This window comes from Acipenser ruthenus, chromosome 2 (assembly GCF_902713425.1).
Source record: "Acipenser ruthenus chromosome 2, fAciRut3.2 maternal haplotype, whole genome shotgun sequence".
Taxonomy (NCBI): domain Eukaryota; kingdom Metazoa; phylum Chordata; class Actinopteri; order Acipenseriformes; family Acipenseridae; genus Acipenser; species Acipenser ruthenus.
Genome location: NC_081190.1, coordinates 19,511,353 through 19,535,423, shown reverse-complemented (window position 1 = coordinate 19,535,423; position 24,071 = coordinate 19,511,353). Strand labels below are relative to the sequence as shown.

Below are 24,071 nucleotides of genomic sequence, written 5' to 3'. Positions count from 1 at the left end.
GTACTTATTTATGTTTCAAGCAATGCCAGAGCTGTGATTAAAAGCTTTTGCTGACTGGGGTCCCCGAGTGGCTCACCTGGAGGAAATGCAGCCGCGTTGTGTGCAGGGTGAGTCATACAGCACAGGTTCACGTCCTGGCTGTACGAAGTAGGCCGGTCTTCACTGGAGACTCCGAAGGGAGCGTCGCATTGGCTCTGGCGCTCCCGTGGGTTAGGGTGGCACAACCCACCAGGGACTGTTTCTCCTCATCGCGTTACAGCGAACCCTACTGGCCAGGCACCCAGTGAGCTCAGGGGTTGGTAGCTTGCTGACATCCATTCTCGAGTTCCTGGGTGAAAAAAGAAAGCTAGCTTGGTCATTGAATCGGAGGGCGCCCACTGAACCCTCAGGACTGAGCCATGTGGTGAATTGCTGCGGGGAGAGGAAAAACAATTCGGCATTCCTAATTAGGAAAAGTGTTTAATGAAGCCCAGCAGTGTGTGTTTCACAGGAACTTGTATGCGTGGGCAGGAATAAACTGCTTCACTACAGTACCTGCAATAATAAAAGTGTATTGGATACTTGATGGAAATCTATGGATTAGAAAGGAATGTTGCCCAAAGGTCAGTGTTGACACTAAAAACTGGTTACAATATAGCAAACTGGTTGCACTCTGCTGCATGGAGCCCTGGAGAGCAAACTGAGAGTGGAAATGGTTATATTCACAGAATATAAATTGTGCTGTCAATTGCTGTTCTTTTTGAAGCCGTGGTACACGGTAATTGCAACCATCGATAGTGAAATGCTGCACTGCATTAAAAAAATGATATTTAGTGGTTTGGGGCTTTAGTGAAATGTGTCTTTGATTTGTGTGTCATCCCTGATGTTTCTTTGCAGTTGATATTATATTCATTTCTTTTTAGGTTTCTGGTAAGCTTTGTACTTTGTGCTAAAAAATAAATGACAACTGCGTTTTGGTTGATTGTCTTAAGACTGACTAAAGCCTTTATGCTGATTTGGAGAAAAAAAAACAACACTCTTGTCACCGCATTGTATGCAATTACATCGTCGATTTAAGTTCTACTGTAGTGGGCCGTCTGCAAAGGGTTAAGAGCTGTTTGAAATGTTGATTAGAGTGAGACTGGAGAAGGTCTGGTGTCGAAATGTTCACAATGCCGCAAGGCTCCGTGCTTGGACTCCTGTTTTCAAATTTTCAAATGGCCACCCAGGAAATCTAAAACAATTTATACCGCATACAACCTTAACCACTACGTTGAGCGCAGTACAGAAACCAGGACCATGGACACAGTTGGAAATTAAGTGAAGATTTCGAACAGAGCGATGGAATGGGCTGCCTTGTCGTGTTGAGGCAGAATCGCTCCTCGCGTTCTAATGTTCTTATGTAATCATACTTGTATTGTGCAAATCTAGTGGCCTCTGATTTGTTAGTTTCACTAATATACTGAGCTGTGCATTGCTAAATAATGTAAACAGTTTGTGGTTTGGCAGTCCAACTGAAATGTTAATTAAATCATGTGGTTTTACTTTGAAAATCTGTTGAGTCTCACTTGATTTTATATTTCACCAGCGGCTTTGTAGCAGTGTGTTTTTTTTTCTTGCTTCCTGGTATAGTAGTGTTGTATGGGATACCAGTATTTCTTATTACTTTCTGTGCTGGTTTGGAGTCATGGTCATTTTTATAACTGTCCTGTAGATTGAATGATTATTTTATTTTGTTTGCATCATCTCTACCCATTGTAACCGTTTTGTGTGAATAGTATGAATAGTACATAATAAATAGTACAGGTCAGCATTGGCAACTTGCAGTTTTTGGCTTTAAAATCAGACTACACTACTGTTTTAAAGTAAAATGTCGTATGTTGCAGTTTCTATCCTGTTACTAAGTCCATCCTTGGAATAGTTCATAGAAATGCCATACTGTATCTTGGGTAACTCTTTACAAAATTGCAAAAGCAAGTGGTTTGTTCCCTCTCAAAATTACATTTACGACATATGACAGCCATGAGTTGCTAAAAGCTGAATTTGCAGGATATTTTGCTGACTCATTAGGAGTCATCATATTGGCTGTTTTATTACATTTTTTGTCAAAAGCTGCTATAGCTTGCCACTAGTTTAATATCAGACTTCATTAAGGGGGAGGGGGGACGGTACGGGACGGGACAGGGGGACGGGAACACTAAATTAGAAATACATTTTAATACTTTGGTTTATACTGTGTTATATTATTTGGGCAACAAAGTACATATAGGGAATTTGTAAAATATTTGGTGTAAATACTTGTTGACTGTAATACTTGCAAACTGTTTCAGCTTTTTAATTGTTTTTTTTTTTATGTTCAATGAACATTTTGTAGGAGAACAATATATAATGAGGAAAAAAAAAGTTTACCATTTACACATTGATTTATACTACAGCCTGATGATACGTTATACTATTCACACCAGCAAAATATTTTATCGAGGAAAATAATCTTTCAGAAATGATCCGATCTCATTAATCAATTATGCTGTGTAAAAGTTGGTCTCTTACAAATTTTAAACTAAAGCTTCAAACAAGATTTTGTATGAAACATAAAACCATGTGATACCACTAGGCTTGTGCTATTTTAGACTAAAGCTTTTTTTTCAGAATCTTATAGAATCGTACTGTATTTTGTGTGCTAGATGATTGCAGGTTAGTAGATGACTTCTGATCATGCATGCATGCATGTTGTTGATGTGTGAGCTCATGAAGAGCAGCCTGAGTGCAGTGTTTTCAGCTGGATGTGATTTTGCTTGCTTTGACAGTGAGGAGACTTGAAGATAATCGAAGGTATAGCTCTCAGGCAGTCCTTGCTGATCATGATGTCGTATCCCTGGCGAGTCATGTATCTCTCAGACACAGGTAGGAAGGCATCATTTTGGTGGCGGCTGCATGAGTTTTATTATTTGGATCTACAGTCTCATCTAGACTGTTTTGCAACAGATATTTATTTTCAACCACAACTGCTGACAGATGTTAAGAGGATGTAGGTCTTGCAATCTGATCAGTATATTTGTATGGATTCATAGAGAAGCGCTATTAACTAACACTTTTATACTGGGATTTCCACATGCACTCTCTTTAAGGCCTAACCATAAAATCATTGGACTAATGTACCAAAGTCATCTTTTTAGCTAAGCATAGTTTAATTCAAAGGAAGATGCAATCGACAAATTGCATACAATATATACTATACAAAAAACTATACAATATACCACCCATGGCTCTTTGACTTGTAATAACAGTATGACTGACTGGATTTCTGCATCTGATTTAGTCTGCTTGCTCCATCTGCTGGGTTAACGGAACATTGCATTTCATTTATTATTATGTTAATTATCAGTTTGTTTCCCTTGTTTGGCAAGTGGCCGCTCTCAAACTGATATCTTGTCCAGACAATGTGGCTATAAATTGATTGTATGACAACAAAAATTTGACACAAGGTTTCTAGCATACGAAATGGACATGATTGGGCTATATCACTGTTTTGGTATAAAGGAGTTAGGAAGCATGAATAGACAGAACTGAAACCAAGCGGTGAGCAAAGTCATATGGTAATGATATGCTGTGTCTTTGTTTAACATTAATAAAATAATTTAGCACAAACAGAGGCAAATGATTTGTCCAATTTTATAGCCCAGCTATCCTCCCACTGTAGTTCCCCTCTTGCAGAGTACAGGGAGGTCAAGCGACTTACCCTAGGCCACTCTCTTCTTCAATATGAATAGGCAGTATGAACTTCCCTCTGAAGAGAACCTGGTGAGTCAGGAGATGATGCTGAAGCGGCAGGAGCAGGAGATGCAGAGGCTGCAGGCTCAGATGGCTCACAGACGGTTCAAACTCAGCCTGTACCCAGGAGACCTGCCCAGGGCGTCCATGTTGGACGTCACCAGAGACCCACTGCGTGACATTGCGCTGGAGACCACACTAACTCAGAGGAAGCTGAAGGTAGTGGTTGTGCTGCATATCAACTCTAAAGCAAAAAAAGTAGTTCCTGTAAGAGACCTAAACTTGCCAATGAGTCAATTTTATTGGACTGGTCAGTTTTCTGGGCAAATGATTAGATTAATCACTATAAGAATTACCAGAAGCAGTAATAACACAATGTTAAGGTGCTTTTTGGCCTCAGTCTGACCTGTAGTTCTTTCTTTTAATCTGATGATTCTTATTATTATTATTATTATTATTATTATTATTATTATTATTATTATTATTATTATTATTATTATTATTATTATTATTATTATTCAAGTATTGGAACAAAAAGCAAAATGTTTCATTTTTGTATTATTATTTTATACATTTACCCTGGGTTGCCCAACTGAGATGAAATATGAAATATGGGTTTTCTTTTATATGGCTGGGTGGAACCGGACATTGAGGCTGCCCAACAGTGTATGAGATGCCCATCTGGGATTCCATATATTTGATCCTATTCCTTGTGTATAACCAAGACTAGACTACCCCTGGTTCAGATTGTATTGGCCATGCATACGAGCGTACATGGTTCTACAGTTTAAGGTCTTGATGCATAAAGCAGCTTTGTCTACCTGTTTTAATGCCCAAATCATGATTCCATTCAAATGTCTTGACTTTCTTCAGAATTTCTTTGGTCCTGAATTTGTGAAAATGACCAGCGAGCCACCTGTTACATTGGATGTCCCCACTTCAATTCTGGTAAGGCCTGAAAAAAAAAAAAAAGTTATTATAAATGAATGAGAGTTTTCATGCATGTTGTTGTATCTTGTGTTAGCAACATCTCTAGCAATACACATGACATGCAAATATTTCATATTCTTTGAGAGAGAGCGTAAGATTATTCCTAAAGAATCTCTGAAAAAGCAATACAGGATGCAGCTTTCCTCCTTTTGTGGGTAGAACCAAGGCATTTGATTCAATCGGATCACATCACTGCAGTGGGAGCACAAACCTGTGTTGAACTCAATCTCAGGCTCTGACGAGTCACTCAGAACGACATTTTGCTCTTCAAGCTTTAGCTGGAAGTTGGGGAAAGTAACATTGAGGTGTAAAACACATTGGATGAGCTCTATACGCTGATTGGAGTCCTACAGGGATGGTACACAACCATAAGGAAACTTATATTATGCCCTTTTAAACAGGAAGGAAAGAAATAATGTAAAAACCATAGTACCTAGGTGGAAGGAGCTTGCAGTATTTCTGCTGACAATGTTTAATGTATTAGTAAGAAAAGGCCTAGATACTTTTCATTTTCCAGTTCATTATCTATATATTTTATTTTGCTCCTAACCAAATACAGTGCATTTGTCTTTATTGTTGGCAGACTAAGAAAGGAAAGGGGGAAGATCTTCGACGGAAAGTGAATATTCTGCTGTTGAGTGGACAGAGGCTGGAGCTAACATGTGACACCAAGTCTACCTGCAAAGATGTGTTTGACATGGTTGTTGCCCAGATTGGTCTGGTGGAGCATCATTTGTTTGGCTTAGCATATCTGAAAGGTATCCTGTTCATTGAACTACTTTCCATTTCTGATGGTTTTTAGCTTCTTTGACCAACACTTGTGTAAATATACATTAAAGCAGAAACTACATGTAATAAATGTCAAAATTACCCATCCATAATGTGCAATTAGTTTGAGTCAGGAAGGGTCACATATAATTTGGTATTTTCCTTCTGGTGGGTGAAGTGTTTCATGTTAACCCTACCAGTACATGCGTTCATGATATGGTAACACTGTGACGATGTATGAACATTGTCCTAAAGACCATATTGGGTAGGATTAGGTTTGCATTGTAAATCCAAGTTAAAGTTACGAGAATTAGTGTGAAAAAGTCTCATTGGTTTGGGGGGATTTATTTATGCGAAGAGTTTGTGGGGAGTTGGATGTCAATTTTACCAGCTTTTAGAACTAAATTTTGATCCATTTGTTATTGCAGAAAATGAGTTTTTCTTTGCTGATCCGGATCTAAAGCTTTCTAAAGTGGCACCAGAGGGTTGGAAAGATGATCCCAAAAAAAAGAAAACGGTCGTCAACTTTAACCTTTTCTTCCGCATTAAGTTTTTTGTTGATGATGTCAACCTGATACAGTAAGATATATATTTATATATATATATATATATATTTTGTTGTTGTTATTTATTTATTATTTAAAGGGACTAAACCTACTGAAATGGGTTTCTGTTAAGTTATATCATATAAAAGTTCCTTTTATTCAGTGTTTTTGTTTTACTATGCACATGGTTTGTTAGGAAGATACATTCTCAGGACAGTGAATTGTGGACAGGTTCCTAAAGTCTTTGTTGAATTAGATGAAGTGTTTGTCTATGTGACTTTCTTAAGTTTGACATCAGAATATGTGATTGACAGTTTGATTTTTTTTTTGTTGTTCGAGGGCAGTGTGCAGCATACTGTATAAATATATGAACTCAACTTGTACTGAATGTGTTTATGTCTATGTTTCCGTTCTCCCAGGCACACACTCACTAAACACCAGTACTACTTGCAGCTGCGCAGGGATATCTTGGAAGAGAGGATGCGATGTGATGAGGAGACCACATTACTGCTGGCGTCACTAGCACTGCAGGCAGAGTTTGGCGATTACCAGCCAGAGGTGTGATTTGCACACAGTGATTATCTACTTTAATGTCTGGTTTATAGTGACTCTATATACCCAGTGGTAGTGATCTGTAGGTACAAAAGAAAAATAAACTGCCAACATTCATTAAAAGTTTTTGTTTTTGCATTGTTAAAGTATACTTTCTTGTAAAACAAACTGTTGGGTGTGTTCACATTTGCTTCAATCTTCAGTTTTTGGACCTTATGTTCTAGGTTCATGGGAAAGCCTACTTCAGACTTGAGCATTATTTAGCCACCACAGTTCTTGAGAAGGTGGACCAGTCTTTCATCAAGGAAGAGCTTCCAAAACTGCACAGCACCTACTTTGGAGCTTCAGAGAAGGAAACCGAATTTGAGTTTCTGAAGGTAAAACATGTGTTCTGTAAAATGAAGTACAAACTAGCGGTGGTTATATCACTTCTTTAAGAATTTACTGTACATGCATTATATCCTGGCAATTGTAGAAAGAAAAAGAGAGACTGTAACCTTGAATTAACCGCTGCTCTGTAAGCGTAGTGTGGGTCACAATTATACTAACGTGTAATGTGTTTTAGTAGTTCCTCATTGTGATATGCAGCCACAAAGGTAATGCTGCACCCCTGTGAGCTACAGTACCTTTAAAATCATAGTTGATTCATTTGCTGTATATAGAAGAGGTTAAAATGTAACACCATTTATTATTGTTATATTATAAACCATACCTGTCATGCATCATCTACTACCTTTTTTTTTGTTTTTTAGCAATACTACTAATATAAAGACTGGGGGATGAACTGTCAAAAACTATAAATTATAAAAAAGGGTTTACAAAAAGTATTAAAAAAAAATGTTGATCACAGCTGTGGTCAATACAGGCCACAATGCCACTGTCCTTGTACTAGCACAGCCTGGCCATTGATGGTTATAGATATGATCTACAGATTTTCATCATCTTACAGTTAATTGTAGAGAAAGGCCAAGTAAAAACAAGCAACTGATGCCAAATGATTTGCTTTGCAAATAAACACAGAGTTGTGTGTGTGAGAGAATCAGGCCCAGCACAAACTGTCTGCCAAAAATGTGCTGGAATCTAATAAATTAGGCTTTCAAACTGCAGCATCACAACAGTATTTTTTTTGTTGTTGTTTCCCTCAGGTGTGCCAAAAACTGCCAGAGTATGGGGTTCACTTTCACCGGGTGCTGCCAGAGAAGAAATCTCAGACGGGGATAATGCTAGGGGTCTGCTCCAAAGGTGTCCTTATCTTTGAAATGCACAATGGAGCTCGCACTCCAGTCCTCCGGTTTCCCTGGAGGGAAACAAAGAAGATCTCTTTCACTGTAAGACCACTTTGGTTTCTGAGGTTCTGCCTGGAAGAGAACAGGGCTAATAATAGATTTGGATGTGTCTGTTCAATACTGACAGACCTCATTGTGTCCTGGAAATGTCCCCTTTCTGCTTTTGGTTTTGCTTTTGAAAGCTTCAAAAATGTGCAGGAAGTAGTTGATAAATAAAATGAAGCGCTGCCAAAAGCCCAGTTACCTTCTCAGAACTTTAGTGTGATCAGGTTGGTAGGTGTTAAAGTGATGCATAAAATGGTGTCCTTTTATTTACAGAACTGTAAGTTCGTAAGTAATGTGGTAATGAAAAAGGACAGAATTAACTGTATTGCTTTTGTAGACTTTACAATACTTGATGCACATTTGCATTTGAATATTGCACTATAATGAGGAAACGGTGGAGGGGCCGAGATAGGTGCTGCTTCTATTTCGACTCAGCAGAAGGTGACATGTTTTCACAAACAACCTGAATTTGACACAATGTCACACCCAGCTTCTCTGAATGAATAGCCCTTACTGTTTTGCTTCAGTAGCTTCAGAACTCTTAACACTCTTAACTGACCATTGTTCAATAATTACTTTTATGGTTCTTTGTGCTTTGAGAGGCTACATTAATTAGGGCATGAGCTGTGGTAGGCTGCTTTGCTTCAACTGGCTTTTCATGCTAATTAACACACCTACACACATTTTAAAAAGTTTAGATTCAAAATTGATTTAATCAATCATATTAAATATTTTAATTATGTTTCCCTGTTTTTTATACCTTGGAGAGTAATGATTCAAAAAATGTAATTCAACCTTAAATTATTCCAGTGCATGCACCATAAAGCACAATGTCAAGGTTTGGCAGAGGACTTGTGGCCTAGCAGGCAAAGATAGATTATAGATATAGATATATACACACACACACACACACACAGTGCCTTGCAAAAGTATTCAGACCCCTGACCAATTCTCTCATATTACTGAATTACAAATGGTACATTGAAATTTTGTTCTGTTTGATATTTTATTTTTTAGACAGGACAGCTAAGCTGTTTACCTGCAACAAAAAACAAACAAACAGAACAGCACACACAGAAAAGGATTCACTCTACCTTTCCCCTTTGACATTGCGGCTGTACCCACACACCAGCACAGTCGGGCTTCTACCCTCTTCAGCAGCCGCCAAGAGCAGACTGACTGCTCTCCTTATAAACCCTGCACCTGGCTCTAATTTCCAATAGTAGCCAGGTGCAGGTAATGATTAACAATAAAACAACAAGACAAACCAAAAATGTGCCTACGCACATGTTTTTCTACAGGGAGGATTTAAACCCCTCCCTGCTGTCTTACAATATATATATATATATATATATATATATATATATATATATATATATATATATATATATATATATATATATATATATAATTAAACTAATAAAAAATGTTGATTTCAGGTTATTGTGTAACCACACGGAAAACAAACTTTCATTTGATTTGAAAGAGGTGACACTTTATAATCTTCCACAGAAAAAGAAGATCAGCCTGCAGAACACCTCCGATGAGATAAAGCACTTGTTCCAGACAGACAGCAGCAAGACCTGCCAGTACCTCCTCCACCTCAGCTCTGCTCAGCACAAGTTCTACCTGCAGATGAAAACCAGGCAGAGCAACCAGGAGCTGCAGGACATCGGTAAGACAGGGATGCTGCTGCTCTTCACTGATCCAGCCCCCCAACCTGCCAAGGAAATACGGTTTGGCACAGTGGGTGTAGGTGGCACACTGGTTAATGCACTGGTTTACATAGCTAGTTATATTTAGCTCTTGGAGAACACAACGCCATAACAACACAATTTTGTGTAATTGGAAGAGATTCATCTAAGATTGAATGGCCACAGTGGTTGTTCTGTATTTTCACTTTTTATTGAAGGTTTACATATGCATAACAGTGGTTTCTGTGATTGAACATTTACAACACAATTACACCTGGTGGCCACGTGTTAAAGGGAAAGTCAAACATACTACACTATTCGGTTTAATATATCACAGCTTGCATGTGATTTTGTTTCTTTTTTTAATTTTTTTATTTCAAAATAGAAATATTTATGTTTTTTTTTTTCCCTTCTCCAGAAAGTTCACCACTGAGCCACCTGAATGATCACAGCGGCTCAGCTGGAGTATTGCCCATGGGACGAGCTGTGAGTACAGTTAGCCTGGCAACAAGCAATATCAGCAGGCCTTTCGACCAGCTGCATCAAACACAAGCAGAGAACCTCAAGAGAACGTACTGCTCCGAACTTTCACTGAACAAGCTGCTGCCAGGGAGGCCACAGTCAACAGTGGAGCCCACCAACCCTCGAGTGATGATGAGCAAGTCCTACCACAACCTTTGTCAGGTGCCCGAGTCTCCCGAGGGACGGGCCCCCCCCTACAATAGCCAGTCGCAGAGTAGCCTGAACAGAATTCATCTAGCAGCCAGCATGGAGGGGGTCAGGACACTGCCTTCCCATCACAGGGCACGCTCTGATACTGAGTCCATCACTGTGGCAGGAAAGCCCAATAAGTGAGTAGTACAGTATGCACGTTTATTGAAACTTGCGTTATTTTAATATACAGTAGATCTGTCGCTTGGGCTATACTTTGCATAAAATATTTTCTAAACGAAGTTATTAAAGCAAGGAGAAAGGCAGACAAAAATCAAGCACACCCTATTATAATTTTAATTATAATTAAAAATATTTATTGCAAACTAAATAAATCAAACTACTGTATTTGTGTTCGCTAGTAGTACATCCTTCGTTACAATATAATAAATCATGTATTTTAAAATGATCGAGGTAGGCCGTACCTCCTCCAATGAGCCGCCGTATGGCAGTATGTAACAACAGTAACAGTAACTTGTATAAAATCGAATTGAAATCTCAGTCCTGTATTATGTACACTAATATCCAAAAATATATGTATATCATGTATTTATTCTGCTCTGCTGGCTGTGATAATTGCATTCTCTTTTCTTTCCATTCCATTAGTGTTTTCAGTTCCAAAAGCTTGGCAGACTCGAGACGGAGCCCCAGCAAACGACAGCTGGGGTGTGACTCATCCTCCTTTGAAGACACAGGACAGGCTTATGTCATAGGTAAGGACTGGACTCGGTTTCACCGTGTTAGCAATCTGTCACATTCCTCGTTCATTTCAGAGCTGCATATTCTGTAAATGAAATGAGCTGCTCTGCTTTTTTTTCTGGTGAGGTAAAACTTCTGCATGGGCCTTTTCAGTGTTGTTGCTTGCCTACAGGCAAGGCATTATCTGTGCTTGAGCTTGGAAAACCTGTTTTTCTTTTTTTTCCATTATCAGATTGGCAGAAACTAAATAACAGACCCGATTTGTAATTACCAATATTAAGTTTTTCATACTAGCAAGTAGCAACAAAGGTACATGTTTTGAATAATTTTGAAATATGTGTAACTTTGGACTAGTGGGAGAGATGCTGTCTATCAGTGTCACCACCCAGGCACAAAAACTGCATAACCGTGGTCATGCATAACTGTAGCAGAAGCATTGGGAGCTTTTTATTGATTCAAGTGAAATCACAATTTTTACTTTTCTTTTTTTAAGGAGTAAGCATGCACAGCTCGGGCATGCCCTCAACTCCTGGTCCATTAAATGCCAATGGTAGGTTTTAAAATAACTGAGGGTTACTTCTTTCCTTTCTACTTTGCACTGAATACAATCTGCTGTACTGTGTTCTGTCACTCTGTCTTACTCTTTGTTTCTCTGCCATCCTTGCAGACATCTGCTTCAGGTAATAAGTGTGATTCTTTAATATTCTTCCAGCTTGCATTGTTGACAAGGTCATCATTGGCCTCCTTCTCACTGTTTTCACAAAGCATAAATTGTAGCTTTCAGAAAAAAAGGGGTGGTGAATAGACAAAGCTAAGAAACATTTTTAAAGGTAATATTATACCCCTTTAATCATAATGTACTAACACAAGGCTTGCTAGTTAATAATGATTTAGAAACCTTACTGTTCTTGGGCAATCCGGTTGGGGGTAGGGTTGGGCCAAAAATAAATGCCTGCTCTTTGTAGCATTCATTTTCTTAAATGGGCTGCCTCTCGTGAATGTTACAAAATGTATCTCTACCATGTATTCTGGAATATATACTAAGCATCAAAAGAAACGTATCACTTGTAGTGATCGAAAAATGACAAACTCTGTTTTAGAGCCGGTGCAGTGACTTTTTATTGTGCTGATTAACAACTGACATCAAAAAGATGCTGCAAAATGATCTGTCGATCTTGGGCAGGTGTTGTGACTCTTGGTCTCCCAGTTGGTGGCCTGTCATTGACAGAGTGGGCGCGTTAAGTAAGTGAGCCGCTCAGAATGAGAACACTCAAAGCACACTGAGCAGATTTAAATGACTTAACGCTCTGCTCCACAAGAGCGCTGAGCGACTTTTAAAAATGGTAAATAATAATTATTTGCTTGTTTGTGTTTCTGAGGTGATGGTAAATAAAATGGCCCCGTGTGAAGTTACTGTCCCCTGCTGTACCTCGCTGAGTTCAGCGCTCTGTTTGGACTGAACCTCATATCTGGCTGTGTTTAATACCGACAATACCGACATTAATAATGAAAATTATGAATAATATGAATACTACAAGCCTAATAATAATACATTAATAACTATAAAACAGCTCTACATTAATAAAAAATTAAATTAAATTATACAAATTCGAAAACAACAATTTTCACCATCTTATTTAGCCAATTAATACATAACTTCATAAGTCGAAACCAGTTCATTGTTCTTGACAAACGTATTTGTCAATCCTGCCTGTCATTTCCACTTGTTTCCTGCAGGTGGCCATTCCGTCCGCTCACTCTAATCACTGATAAAAAATGCTCAGGAGCGCTCTGAGCGGCTCAGCGGGAGCGGAACTGAGCAAGTCGTTAAGTTGATTCTTTTACTGAGCCGCTCTGAGCCGCTCACTTACTTAACGCACCCAGTGTGTCTGGTTATATCATCTCGCCAGGTTTGAAATTGCTGGCTGTGAGTACCCAAGATGGCGAGCCACAGTACTCTGCCCTAGTCCAGCCTCCAATATGCTGATTGCACGAAGGCGCTGCTCTCTTGACAGACGTGGCGTATTGGTTTTTTGTTTTTTTTCTGTGATTTTCTTTACTGCTTTTATTCAAGCTTGCAATTCAACAGCTGAAATCACTCCATATCCAGTGTCCAATCAACTGTCTCACTAATTAGGTGATTAAGTGCATATGCTTCAGTCATAGTCACTCAAGCGTGTCATGGTCAAGGAACGAATGATACAGTGATTAAAAAGAAACCAAAAATATGTCCATCATTTATATACTTTATTTTTTTTATAATAGTGATGTTTCTTTTGATGCTCGATATATAAAAGCTGCATCTCCCTAATTCACTCGCGATGGGCATGATGACATTAATAAAGGCCTGATAATAGGTGTTTCTGTATTATAAAATAATGCACAAAGTACTGATATTTTAAGAGAAAGTCTAAAATGATGACCCCATTTGCCATGGGGCAAGTTTCTCTAATATAGTCGTAATATAAACTACTAGCTGTAAAGAGTAAGTAGCGGGGTTCCGAAAAATATAGCGTTGCTACGACTGTTTAAATAACGTAACTGTAATTTTTATTTTCATTACCAACATCCTGACAACTTTTTACACTTTTATAACTTTGAAGTCTGTTTCACGCACTGATAGTGTAAGGATTATTGCCCACATTGTTAAACAGATAACACAACAATAACAATAAATAATGTAGTACAGAACAGAAAAGCCAGAGCACTTGTTATGGTTTTTTTTTTTTTTTTTTTTTTTTAATTGCTCTTCCTGCAGTTATTTAGATGACAGATCTCAAACCGAAGTGCACTAGAGCGGCCATTTTGAAAAGAGCTTTGAAACAGACTTTAAAGTTATAAGTGTAAAAATTTGTTAGAATGTTAACAATTAAAAGAAAATCGACAGGTCTGTTATTTAAACAGTTGTAGCAACATGTGGGGATGTGTAACGTTCTATTTTTCTGAACCCCGCTACTTACTCTTTGTCTGCTGATAAGCATTTTGGTGGTTATTTGGTATTTTAGGTGTGGTTTCATAAAACATACTGTATTATGTCACTGACTTAGATGCCATAATCCAACACAGCCAGCCTGATTTGAGGTATACTTTCAGCTGTAAATGTGTCTCCTCTTGACCCTTTTGAAAGAATGGGCACTGAAATGTACATTCTGATATTACTCTTTGCGTACCAGTGAGAAGAAGGCTAAGAATATCAGTTCCACATGTTTGTCTTTCCATTATGACTTTCTGTCTAAACAGCTTGTCTTACTCGTTTGAAGTTTTCTGCATGGCTTCAGTTGCCTGACCAAACTGTGCTGCTACTACTACGACTACTGCTACTGCTGCTAACTTTATTGGAACAAAACCTAAATGATTTCTGTACAAGCATTACTTCTGTTCACTTCTAATGCTAGATGACCAATCCTTGTGTGTTCACATTCAAATTAAATGCCAGCTAAAGCCATAAATATCTCTTGCATCCTTGACCTATTTAACAAATATTTTATTTCCCCCTGTGGATGTAGCTTAGGGTGTCTAATATGTTTTACGTTTCTGGCATTTGAATAGAAACCCTGAAACAGAAACTCAATGCCTTGCCTTCTGCTGAAAGGGAGATTACACGGGTAAATCTGAAGAAGGATGTGAAATACGGCCTGGGTAAGTTCATTATTCCTTGTTTTGACACTAGGCAGTGTGCCTAAATCATTGAACTACAAAGGTGCCTGCACATCTGGGAAGCCTGATAACTGTTAAAGCAAAGAGCTTATCTGTAGTGGTCCAGATGATCCAGTCGGAGCTGGAACACATTGGTACTGTTTGGTATTGTTCTGCAGCCAATTCAGTTGGAGTACTGTGGCAAGCTTCCAAACTAAGATATATTATTATTAATAAGGAGCTCTGCAAACCAGATTGTGAGACCCTGTTGTGCTGCTTGGATTAACACTAAAAACAGTACAGGCTTTATAATGGTCACAAACCTTAAGCTTCCCCTTGACTCAATTGGAAAACACAGCAAGTGGAAGTGAATAAAGTAAATGTATCTGTATAAAACTAACAAGAATCAACTTCTAACAATAATTGAACTCTGTCTCGTTTTTCTTTTCTTGCTAGTTGAAGCCATTACAATTGTTGTATGCCTCTCAAAGTTTGTATTTGCCTTTGCACTTTCTCACAATTGGGCCCATTCATTTTTTTTAATGATTTGCAGTAATAAAGCCGGGTACAGATCCTGAAAACAGTCATTTTAAAATCCCACCACTTGTCCTGTCTTACCAGAGAATCGCCACTTTGCTTAGCAGTGTAATAATGTCTCAGTACTATTTGTGTCACGATACATGTGATGGTCCTGATGGTCTACTTGTATGATGCATAATACGATGAAATGATCATTTAATGAAGAACTGTTTTGTTAAAAGATAATAAGTAAATGAATTTGGGAGAGTACATGTGTGTATTCATACCAACTATAAAACACAATTATTCTTCATTGAAGAACGCCTTAGTAAACTACAGTGAGCTATGATGTCTGTTTGGTCTTGTATCACGATACAAATAATGCATACCTGTATTACGAAAACAATATATTATTTAAAGAAAGTATCATGATTCATGAATCATTGCACCCCTACTCTCAACCTAGTTGTTGTGCTCCCTGTTTAGACAATAGCAGTGGTTGACGGGTGTGGCTAATGGTGGTATTCTGAGGTGTGTGTGTGTGTGTGTGTGTGTAGTTCTATATAGTACTGTAAGTCTAGTCAGCCACACCCAACAGGGGATGTCGGGTAAGCTGCTGGTTGGATACCTCTGCTTCCCTGAGGTGGAGTCTAGGGTGAACTCTGGCATAAATAATACATTCATAGTCATTACAGTGCTGTATTTGCATCACTGTCCCAGGGTTTCAGATAGTTGGTGGAGAGAACACTGGCAGAATGGACCTGGGCACCCTCATCAGTTCAATTACCCCGGGCGGCCCAGCTGACCTGGATGGACACTTGAAACCAGGTACCCTCCTTTAGGAGTTCATGCTCAGGGACATTTTTCAGATGTCCTATTTATTTGGAAATGTTGCATTCAATTGTGATGGAAAATAAAATACACTGGTCAATTTGTGGCCAGTTAATTTTAATAAAAAAAAAAAACATTCAATTCCCTTATTTCTATATTCGTAAATAAATACAAAATAAAGTTCCCATTACCAGTATTTGTTCAAACAGTTTAATTAAAACACCAAAAGCAGGCTTGATTGTGACAAATAATATTACTTGTGTACCTGACAAGGTGCCCTTAGTTTAGCCTCAGAATTCATGACTGTTTAATGGCTACAGTATTGCAAGACTCACCCAGCAATACTTGCATTACCTCTCTGATGTAATGTACATTTGTATTGTACATACAGTATGTTTGTGGTTTCTGCAGGAGACCGCTTGTTATCAGTAAATAACGTGAGCCTGGAGGGCGTTGCCCATGATGCAGCCGTGGAGATGCTGCAGAATGCCCCAGATGATGTCACACTGGTTGTCTCTCAACCAAAGGAGAGGCTTTATCAAGGTAAAATATTTAACAAGTCAGTGAGTTCTAATTGTGTGCAGCCCTACAGAACTGCAGAAGTGTCTGAATGGGGAATATAAATGAGTTGACTTACAAAAAAAAAAAAAAAGGCAAACGTTGAAGCTGATTTGCATCACTTGCTTTTGTGAGATTAATTGCTTCTCATTAATTAGTATCAAGCTATAAAAACACCCTGCAGTAATGAGCATTATTATTTAAGACCATTTTTTAAAAATTGGAATTATGCCTAGTTGTGAGTGATCCCTCAGGTCAGTATTCAAGAACATTATTTTGGGGTTTGAAAACATAGAGAAGATTGCTTTAAATGTGACTTAATTACCTCAGCAGGTAGTATCACCTCCCATGCTAAGTTCATGTTTTTCTTAGTTTTAAATTGAGACTGCTATTTAAACATCATGGGATGGACAGTTTCTTACTGTGCAAGGTAAAAGTGAGAGCCTATCTGATTTGTGTACACTAGAGATTCTCAGAACGGACCACATTGTAAATAACTACTTGCTGTTAAAAGGCCTATCCTGTATAAACACATTCAAACTAATATGTATCTTAATTGTCTCTTAAGAACCTTCTTCAGCCACATCACATCATAAGACCAGGGGTCACGCAAGGTCACCTGGCAAAAGACAGGAACACGAAGAGGAATCTTCATCGGAAGAACACACCAGGCTCCAGGGCCACCAAAGAGCTACATCTGGTGCATCTTCTGCTGTGTCTTTGAGCAGGAGGAAAGGCAGCGTAAGCTCACAGGATTCTAGAACTGAAAGTGCAAGCCTTTCCCAAAGCCATAGCAATGGTTTCAATAGGAACCAGGTTGCTGATGGATCTATGCCACCACCTCCGCCTTACCATTCTGAAAGAACAGTTCCAGCAGAAATGTTGCTACCAAGTGGAAGCAAAAGCAGAAAAGTAAGAAGTCCTGAAAGCAGCAAAGATCTAGATTATTCAGATAGAGGGGACTCGGACATGGATGAGGACACATACTCAAGTAGTCAGGAGCAGCCAGTGTTAAAGGTAAAATGTGCAGGTCTGACAAAGTCTATTCTCCTCCAGTGATGTTCACACGTTTTTGTAGTCATTTAACTGGACTTATTTTTAACAGGTAAAATATGTATCAGATTTTTCATATAGAAAGAAAAGGTTGTTAACAGATGCCATTGTAAAACCCCCATTGTATAATAATTTCAAGGTTTACTATGAGTAACAAGTGTGTCAGTAACATACATCCCCACCACTGCTGTAAATACAACATTAGTTACAGTATCATGAAACAGTAGAGCTCCATGACCTACATCCACAGCAAGTGCTTTAGAATAGCCCTCCAGAGTTTCAAATAATTAGCAGTTCTGTAGAGAAACTCTTTAGTGTGATATACTTGGGTACAGGCACCGCAACTATACCAGTCACCAAGGACCAGTAGGCAACTGCTGTAATTGAGCCAGTTAAGCACATAGTAAATAACAAAACTCTACGTAACAGGAGTCTATTACCCAGACATGGGCAGAAATCCCCACGCAACCAAAAAGAAGATATTATAGTGTTTTTGCCATAAGATCAGATTATTGTGGTTTATATTTTCTTTGAATGTGAAATGTGTATGTTGAGACGTAAAAGCATTTTCCATGTGTGTGTCTAAATTCTAGGTCTCACTCTCTGCAAAATAATGTAAAGAATTCATTAAAATTAATTGAATAAATAATTGAACCACATTTAATTGTTACCACTTCCATTTTCTTCCAAATGTGGTTTGACAAGACCCTTTCTCAGCCTCTGTTGACTAATTAGTAGAATCCCGTTTTAAAACTGGATCACCATTGCAAATGAGATTAGTCTGCATTCCAAAATGTTTCACTGCCTACAGTTGGCAGTGGACAGTCCTATAAATTAAATAGCGGTATTGTACTCGTTCTTAAAAATTCATTATTAAAATAGTTTTTACAAGGATTTTGGGACACTACCCAAAACTTATCTTTTATTTATCTTTCAGTATGTTGTTAATATAAAACTGTCTTGTTACAAGATTGTTTTCAAACACTATTCACTGTTGTCTGTTTACAGGAGATCTCTCCAGCCAGCACCATAGGAAAAATAAGTGGCAATGCCCACCCTGTTCATGATCTTAAACCAGGAGATCTATTTGAAGTAGAATTGTCCAAAAAGGACAACAGCCTGGGCATAAGTGTCACGGTACTGTTCGGCAAGGTTTTCAGAGTTCCTCTTTCTTCTCTGTTCTTGTAACATCGTCTGTGTGTTTGTCTCCAGCTGTGCTGCATGTAAAGAACTTCTAAGCTTTGCTTGCTCAATAACGATTTTCACTTTGCGTGCTAACAATATAAATCAACAGAAATTTCTTCAGGTCGAAGCACATTGAATAATAATAGTAAAACTTTTTTTTTTTTTTTTTAGACTGCATGCTGAGTTACATTTCACAGAAGTGAAATCTGCATGCTTTTCATTTGCCTCGTATAATAGATTGGGATGTCATTTAATCATATTTTGTTTTCTTTAAAGTGTATGCATGCCTATAGTTTTTGCAGTTTTACATGTCAAAAGCATACATTTTAAGTTCAAAATTTAAAATGTCTTATATATATCTCTTCAGTACCCCTTACTGTGAAGTTACTGGAATTTTTTCCACGTCTTCAATCCCATTTATTTTGGTTCCTGGTCCACGTCTTCTACTATTTGGAACCAGCTCATTTAGAAACCTGAATGCCTGTAGGTAGTTAAATAGAAACAAGGCATACTTAATAGTGTTGTACATTCAGAAACTCTCCAAAGAGAATAATGAAGAGGCATGGAAAGGGTATTGAAGCTCACAAAGTGAATGGAATTGGACTTTAAAGCCTTAGGCGCTGCACCTTTTCATATTCAAGACTGAGCAGAATCGCAATGTGCCAGCGCACCTTTACTATTGCTTCTCGCGTTTGGATTGAGCAAATTGATAAGGGGTGATGGTGGCAAATTTTCACTTAATATAAAAGCTTGCACTGTAGTAGAATCTACTGTAGTAGAGTCTATGGTCTTAATTTAAGTGGTAAGTATCACTCCTGTTTTCCCTTTTAGGGTGGGGTGAATACAACCGTAAGACACGGTGGGATTTATGTGAAGGCTATAATTCCTAAAGGAGCAGCTGAACTTGATGCGAGAATTAAGAAGGGTATGTACAGTAGTTGTACAAATAGAGGTGTGTGGATTTGCCAAAAGCAGCAACTGTTAACCAGTAGTGCTATTGCTGCCTTCGTATATGTTAACTTTGCCTAACATTCGGACGTGCTTTACTATTGTCAGGCGACAGAGTGCTATCAGTTGATGGAAAACGTCTGGATGGTGCAACTCACAAGCAAGCAGTGGAGACTTTGAGAGAAACAGGCCAGGTGAGAGGGAAGTTATTATCAAATTGTTGATCGAAAAATACTTCTAAGAAATGAAGACATTTGTTATGTAATTGTAATTTCCATAGGTCTGGTGTTCGAACTCCACCACAAATGCTGTCATAAGTAGCCATAGAATAACTCTGTATTTGTGTTATGATTATTATCATTATTATGCACTACATTATTTAAATAGCCCGCTTAACAAAACACTGTAAATGTAACATTATTAATTTGTGCCTCGGTCCTAAATGTCGGCTGTGTTGTTTGTAAACCAGTGCACTCACCACATGTAACGTTTGTTTCAGGTGGTTCGCTTGCTGTTGGAAAAAGGCCAGCTTCCTGCCACCAGCGTACATGCTCCGGTGACCCCACAGTGCACCCCTCCTTGCAAGACGGATGGGCAGGCTGAACCAGGGGTGAAAAAGGAAAACGTTACAATGGCCAAAGATTACAGCTTTGTTACTGAGGGTGAGTACATGTCACTGTACTGTGATTGTGAAAGAAACACCTCCGTGTTCTAGGTCAGTCAGACCTGTGATGTCACCACTGTGTAATTCCACACAGGTAATAAAAAAAAATGACATAATGATATTAAAAGACAAGTATTTTTTGTATATGTATAAATGTAGATGTTGTAACTTAAAAGCAATATCTGTATTGTACTATTTTTTTTAACAAAAGATTGTTCTTGTAATTGTGTTACTTTTGCAGGTTAGTATGTTATCAACACTGGGTATTCAATAAGAATGCTGTTTGGCTTGTCTAGAGAGTTGTTGTGACACAGCTTAACAGTGGGTTTGCTGTACCTGACAGTTCGTGGATAGATTCATTAGTAACAAACAGCTGACACAGCAGAAGCTAATACTTCAGTAGAGTAGAAGTCTAGAAATGTCACATACACCATAGCTGTCATTTACGCCTCTGGCATGCTGATTTTCTGTGGTAAGTGCAGTGTACTAAAATGATGATTTCTGTCTGTCCTTCACACTTCATTTCTCACAAAGTACAGTAAGTAATGGATGTTGTTGTCACACAGGTAAAACAGGATGGTACTGAGGAAACCTTTGACTTTTTTGGCCTGTTTTAGATGTTCTAACTAATAGTAGATACATACACTGATACATAGTGTATATTTGAAATACTAGAAGAACCTTCGTAAATTCTAATAAAAATGCTTCAACCAAGTCTTTCTCAATGTCTTCAGTGTTTACCTTTTTGACAGCCATAAAACATATTGTTATCCTGTGTTTTTGCCTTTCTCAAAGTAGTTGCATAGGTAATTTTATTTCTATATACACACACAGTTTTTGTTTAAGTGTTTTTTTTTTGTTTTTTTTTAATAAAAATATAAAAGTTTGTGCCTGCTACCTTTCGCAAGAAACAGGACAGATGATATGATTGTGTGTAAAGTATTAGCTGCTGAAACCAAAATACAATTGAATTTTAAAAGGGAATAGATTAATTACTTTTCACCTAGGTTTCCACCTTATTAATGACATTTTATGATTTTGAATTTGTTTCCCTTCCACAGATAATGTGTTTGAGGTAAAGCTGTTGAAAAACACCTCAGGTTTGGGGTTCAGTTTTTGTAGAGAGGAGAACCTACCGCAGGAGCCAGTAAACCCTAGCGTGGTGAGGGTGAAGAAGCTGTTTCCAGGGCAACCAGCTGCAGAGAGTGGCCGGATTGAAGTGGGTGACGTCATCCTGCGTGTCAACAACACAGCCTTGAAGGGCTTATCACAGCATGTAAGTGAACTCTGAAAACCATGTTCAAACTGCTTTCTGAAAGCCACTTTACACACAGAAACCTTGCAGTCTGCAGGTTGTCTCATTTGTCGTATTAAAAATATTTTCAAACTGCGAAGAATTCTCAGCCTTTTACAGTAGCATGAATCATAGAATTGTAGGGTGTGAAACATCACATAAGCCTAGATGCTTATTAGGTTTAGACACTTAAATTCAAGGTTTGTTTGGCTAAAACCTCATTCCAAAGACAGATCTTCAACAGCATTGACAAAATATCCACACATATACAGACAAAGTTAATTTAAGATTTGAGAGTCAAGGATTAGGTCAAATACCACCCTTCTCAATTGTCCTGAACTCCTGTTGGAATTTAAGAGAGCTTGAATGAAGTTGCCTCCTCCACTACAGCAGCTAATCTATCTTAAATCATTACAACTTGTTACTGCATATTTTCAGTGTTCTGGAATCTCCTCAGACAAAATCTCTTCAAAACTCTTCACATTGACCTGTGACTTAACATGGCTACCATATTGGGGTCATGTGACTTTTTGCTTTCCAGATGATTAAGACCTAACTTATTGCGAAATACTGGATTCATACTTCGTACACATCTGTATTCTATGTTTTTGCTTACTCAAGTTTGATTTAGCTTGTACTAGAAATATTAACCTAATATGGCTCCCATATTGAGGTGTCACATTTTTTAACCTATGGATTTATCATTGCTACAGAGATTTTTCACACATCCATTTTGCTTCATGTTTACTAACCATTCGATCTGATACGACATTCCCCTTAGTTTCCTTTTGATGTTTTTACATTTCTATATGATATACATTTTTTGTAGGAAGTCATATCAGCTCTCAGGGGGACTTGCCAGGAGGTTACTCTACTTCTGTGCAGACCTAAACCCGGAATCCTACCAAACATTGACCCTTCATTATTGGTAAGAATAACAGCAAACACACCAGATTGTACGTTTCATGTATGTTTAGTTGTAGTTATTGCACTGCATAATCTGAGGGCCATATTCATCAAATAACTGAACTAGATAAATAAAATAAGAATAATAATAATACATTTTAGAAATTAAAAGAACTAGGCACATGCATTAGATTCTTTGGGAAGTGAAATGCTCCCAGTTTTTTAACTGGAACATATTATTATTATTATTATTATTATTATTATTATTATTATTATTATTATTATTATCACCAACATTATCATTTTTACAGACTCCTCTAGCCTCCCCCAGAAAAGGTCCTCAAGGCAAGTCCGACTCAAGCCTCAGCAGGGATGTCCTACCACAGGCAGACCTCAGTGACAGCTCGGCTGAGGAGGAGGAAGATGAGGTTGATAATGGGGAGTTCCAGAGGCTCCAGCTGAAGTCTCCCTCCAGGCGAGACAGTTACAGTGACAGTACAGACAATGACGAAGTGGGCAAGGCCTTCAGCCCACCCCAAGAGAAGAGCAGTGAAGCCTGGGATCCCAGCATCTACCAGACCCCAGGCAATGCCCTGGCCTTCCCACGCTCTCGATATGAAACCCCATGCACCCTGGAAGACACAATGCGCACGGTTTACTACTCCCCACAGCAGTCGCCCAGCAAGCCAGAGTTTAACCACAGGTTGGAATTCCTCCACTCTTCTTTCTGTAAAACAGCATGCCGTTTTTTGTTTCCGAGAACATAGTTGCTTTCAAGTAAAGTTATTTGGAGCAGTGTGATTTCCATATTTCTTTTAATCAGAGGTTAAAATCACAACCCTTTTACTTCTAAACCGCTATCATGGATGTATGCCGTCATTAGTTTGTACAAAAGTTGCTGCAAAAATGCTAGAGACTTGCAAATAGATGCTATTTTGTTGTTACTTGGTACTGGGCAGACCTATTCCCGATAATAACTGCTTATCAAAATGTGAAAACTCAGTAAGGTCATATACATAGGTTATTGTGAGCATCAGAATACTGTGGATGTAGGTTGGCGATACACTGTGTCCTGATACTCCTAGCTCTAATGTTTTATTTACAGCTGTTGAGTGGGAAATGTTATTGGCATCATTTCATTGTCAATTGTCTCGCTGTGTCACACAGCAACCCCCCATCCCCAGTACCTCCAGATCAACCAGAGCCTGAGGTTCCCTCTCCCACCCCTCTCGATGACCACTACATCAGCTCCAGTTCAGGCTCCCAGAGCCCAGCATCACTGCCACATCAGCACAAAGGGGAAGTGACATCACCCCTTCAGCACCAGTACTTCAACAACGTGGAAGAGATTGGGGAATTTGAACCTGTAAGAATTGCATCTACAGCTAGAGCACCAAAGCTATTCCTGTGTAATTCTTAACAGTAGGAAAATAATTT

General features: G+C 38.5%; 1 protein-coding gene across 8 annotated transcripts in view; it reads left to right on the top strand.

Annotated features, from left to right (window-relative positions):
- Positions 1–24,071, top strand: part of LOC117963590 (tyrosine-protein phosphatase non-receptor type 13-like) — an 81,181-nt gene that overhangs the window by 37,792 nt on the left and 19,318 nt on the right. The window contains exons 9-32 of one of the 8 annotated variants that reach the window (XM_058991169.1): positions 2,787–2,883; positions 3,750–3,969; positions 4,624–4,698; positions 5,324–5,498; positions 5,937–6,087; positions 6,473–6,611; positions 6,830–6,982; positions 7,751–7,933; positions 9,449–9,611; positions 10,049–10,481; positions 10,948–11,054; positions 11,534–11,590; positions 14,590–14,679; positions 15,916–16,023; positions 16,438–16,569; positions 17,153–17,325; positions 18,646–18,789; positions 19,654–19,747; positions 19,879–19,964; positions 20,270–20,432; positions 21,496–21,710; positions 22,558–22,656; positions 22,946–23,337; positions 23,802–24,000. In XM_058991169.1, coding sequence (XP_058847152.1) covers positions 2,787–2,883; positions 3,750–3,969; positions 4,624–4,698; positions 5,324–5,498; positions 5,937–6,087; positions 6,473–6,611; positions 6,830–6,982; positions 7,751–7,933; positions 9,449–9,611; positions 10,049–10,481; positions 10,948–11,054; positions 11,534–11,590; positions 14,590–14,679; positions 15,916–16,023; positions 16,438–16,569; positions 17,153–17,325; positions 18,646–18,789; positions 19,654–19,747; positions 19,879–19,964; positions 20,270–20,432; positions 21,496–21,710; positions 22,558–22,656; positions 22,946–23,337; positions 23,802–24,000 — 3,848 coding nt within the window. Of the gene's footprint in view, positions 1–2,786; positions 2,884–3,749; positions 3,970–4,623; positions 4,699–5,323; positions 5,499–5,936; positions 6,088–6,472; positions 6,612–6,829; positions 6,983–7,750; positions 7,934–9,448; positions 9,612–10,048; positions 10,482–10,947; positions 11,055–11,533; positions 11,591–14,589; positions 14,680–15,915; positions 16,024–16,437; positions 16,570–17,152; positions 17,602–18,645; positions 18,790–19,653; positions 19,748–19,878; positions 19,965–20,269; positions 20,433–21,495; positions 21,711–22,557; positions 22,657–22,945; positions 23,338–23,801; positions 24,001–24,071 lie in introns of all 8 variants that reach the window. The other 7 variants (XM_058991155.1, XM_058991141.1, XM_058991136.1 and 4 more) reach the window with 7 other exon arrangements.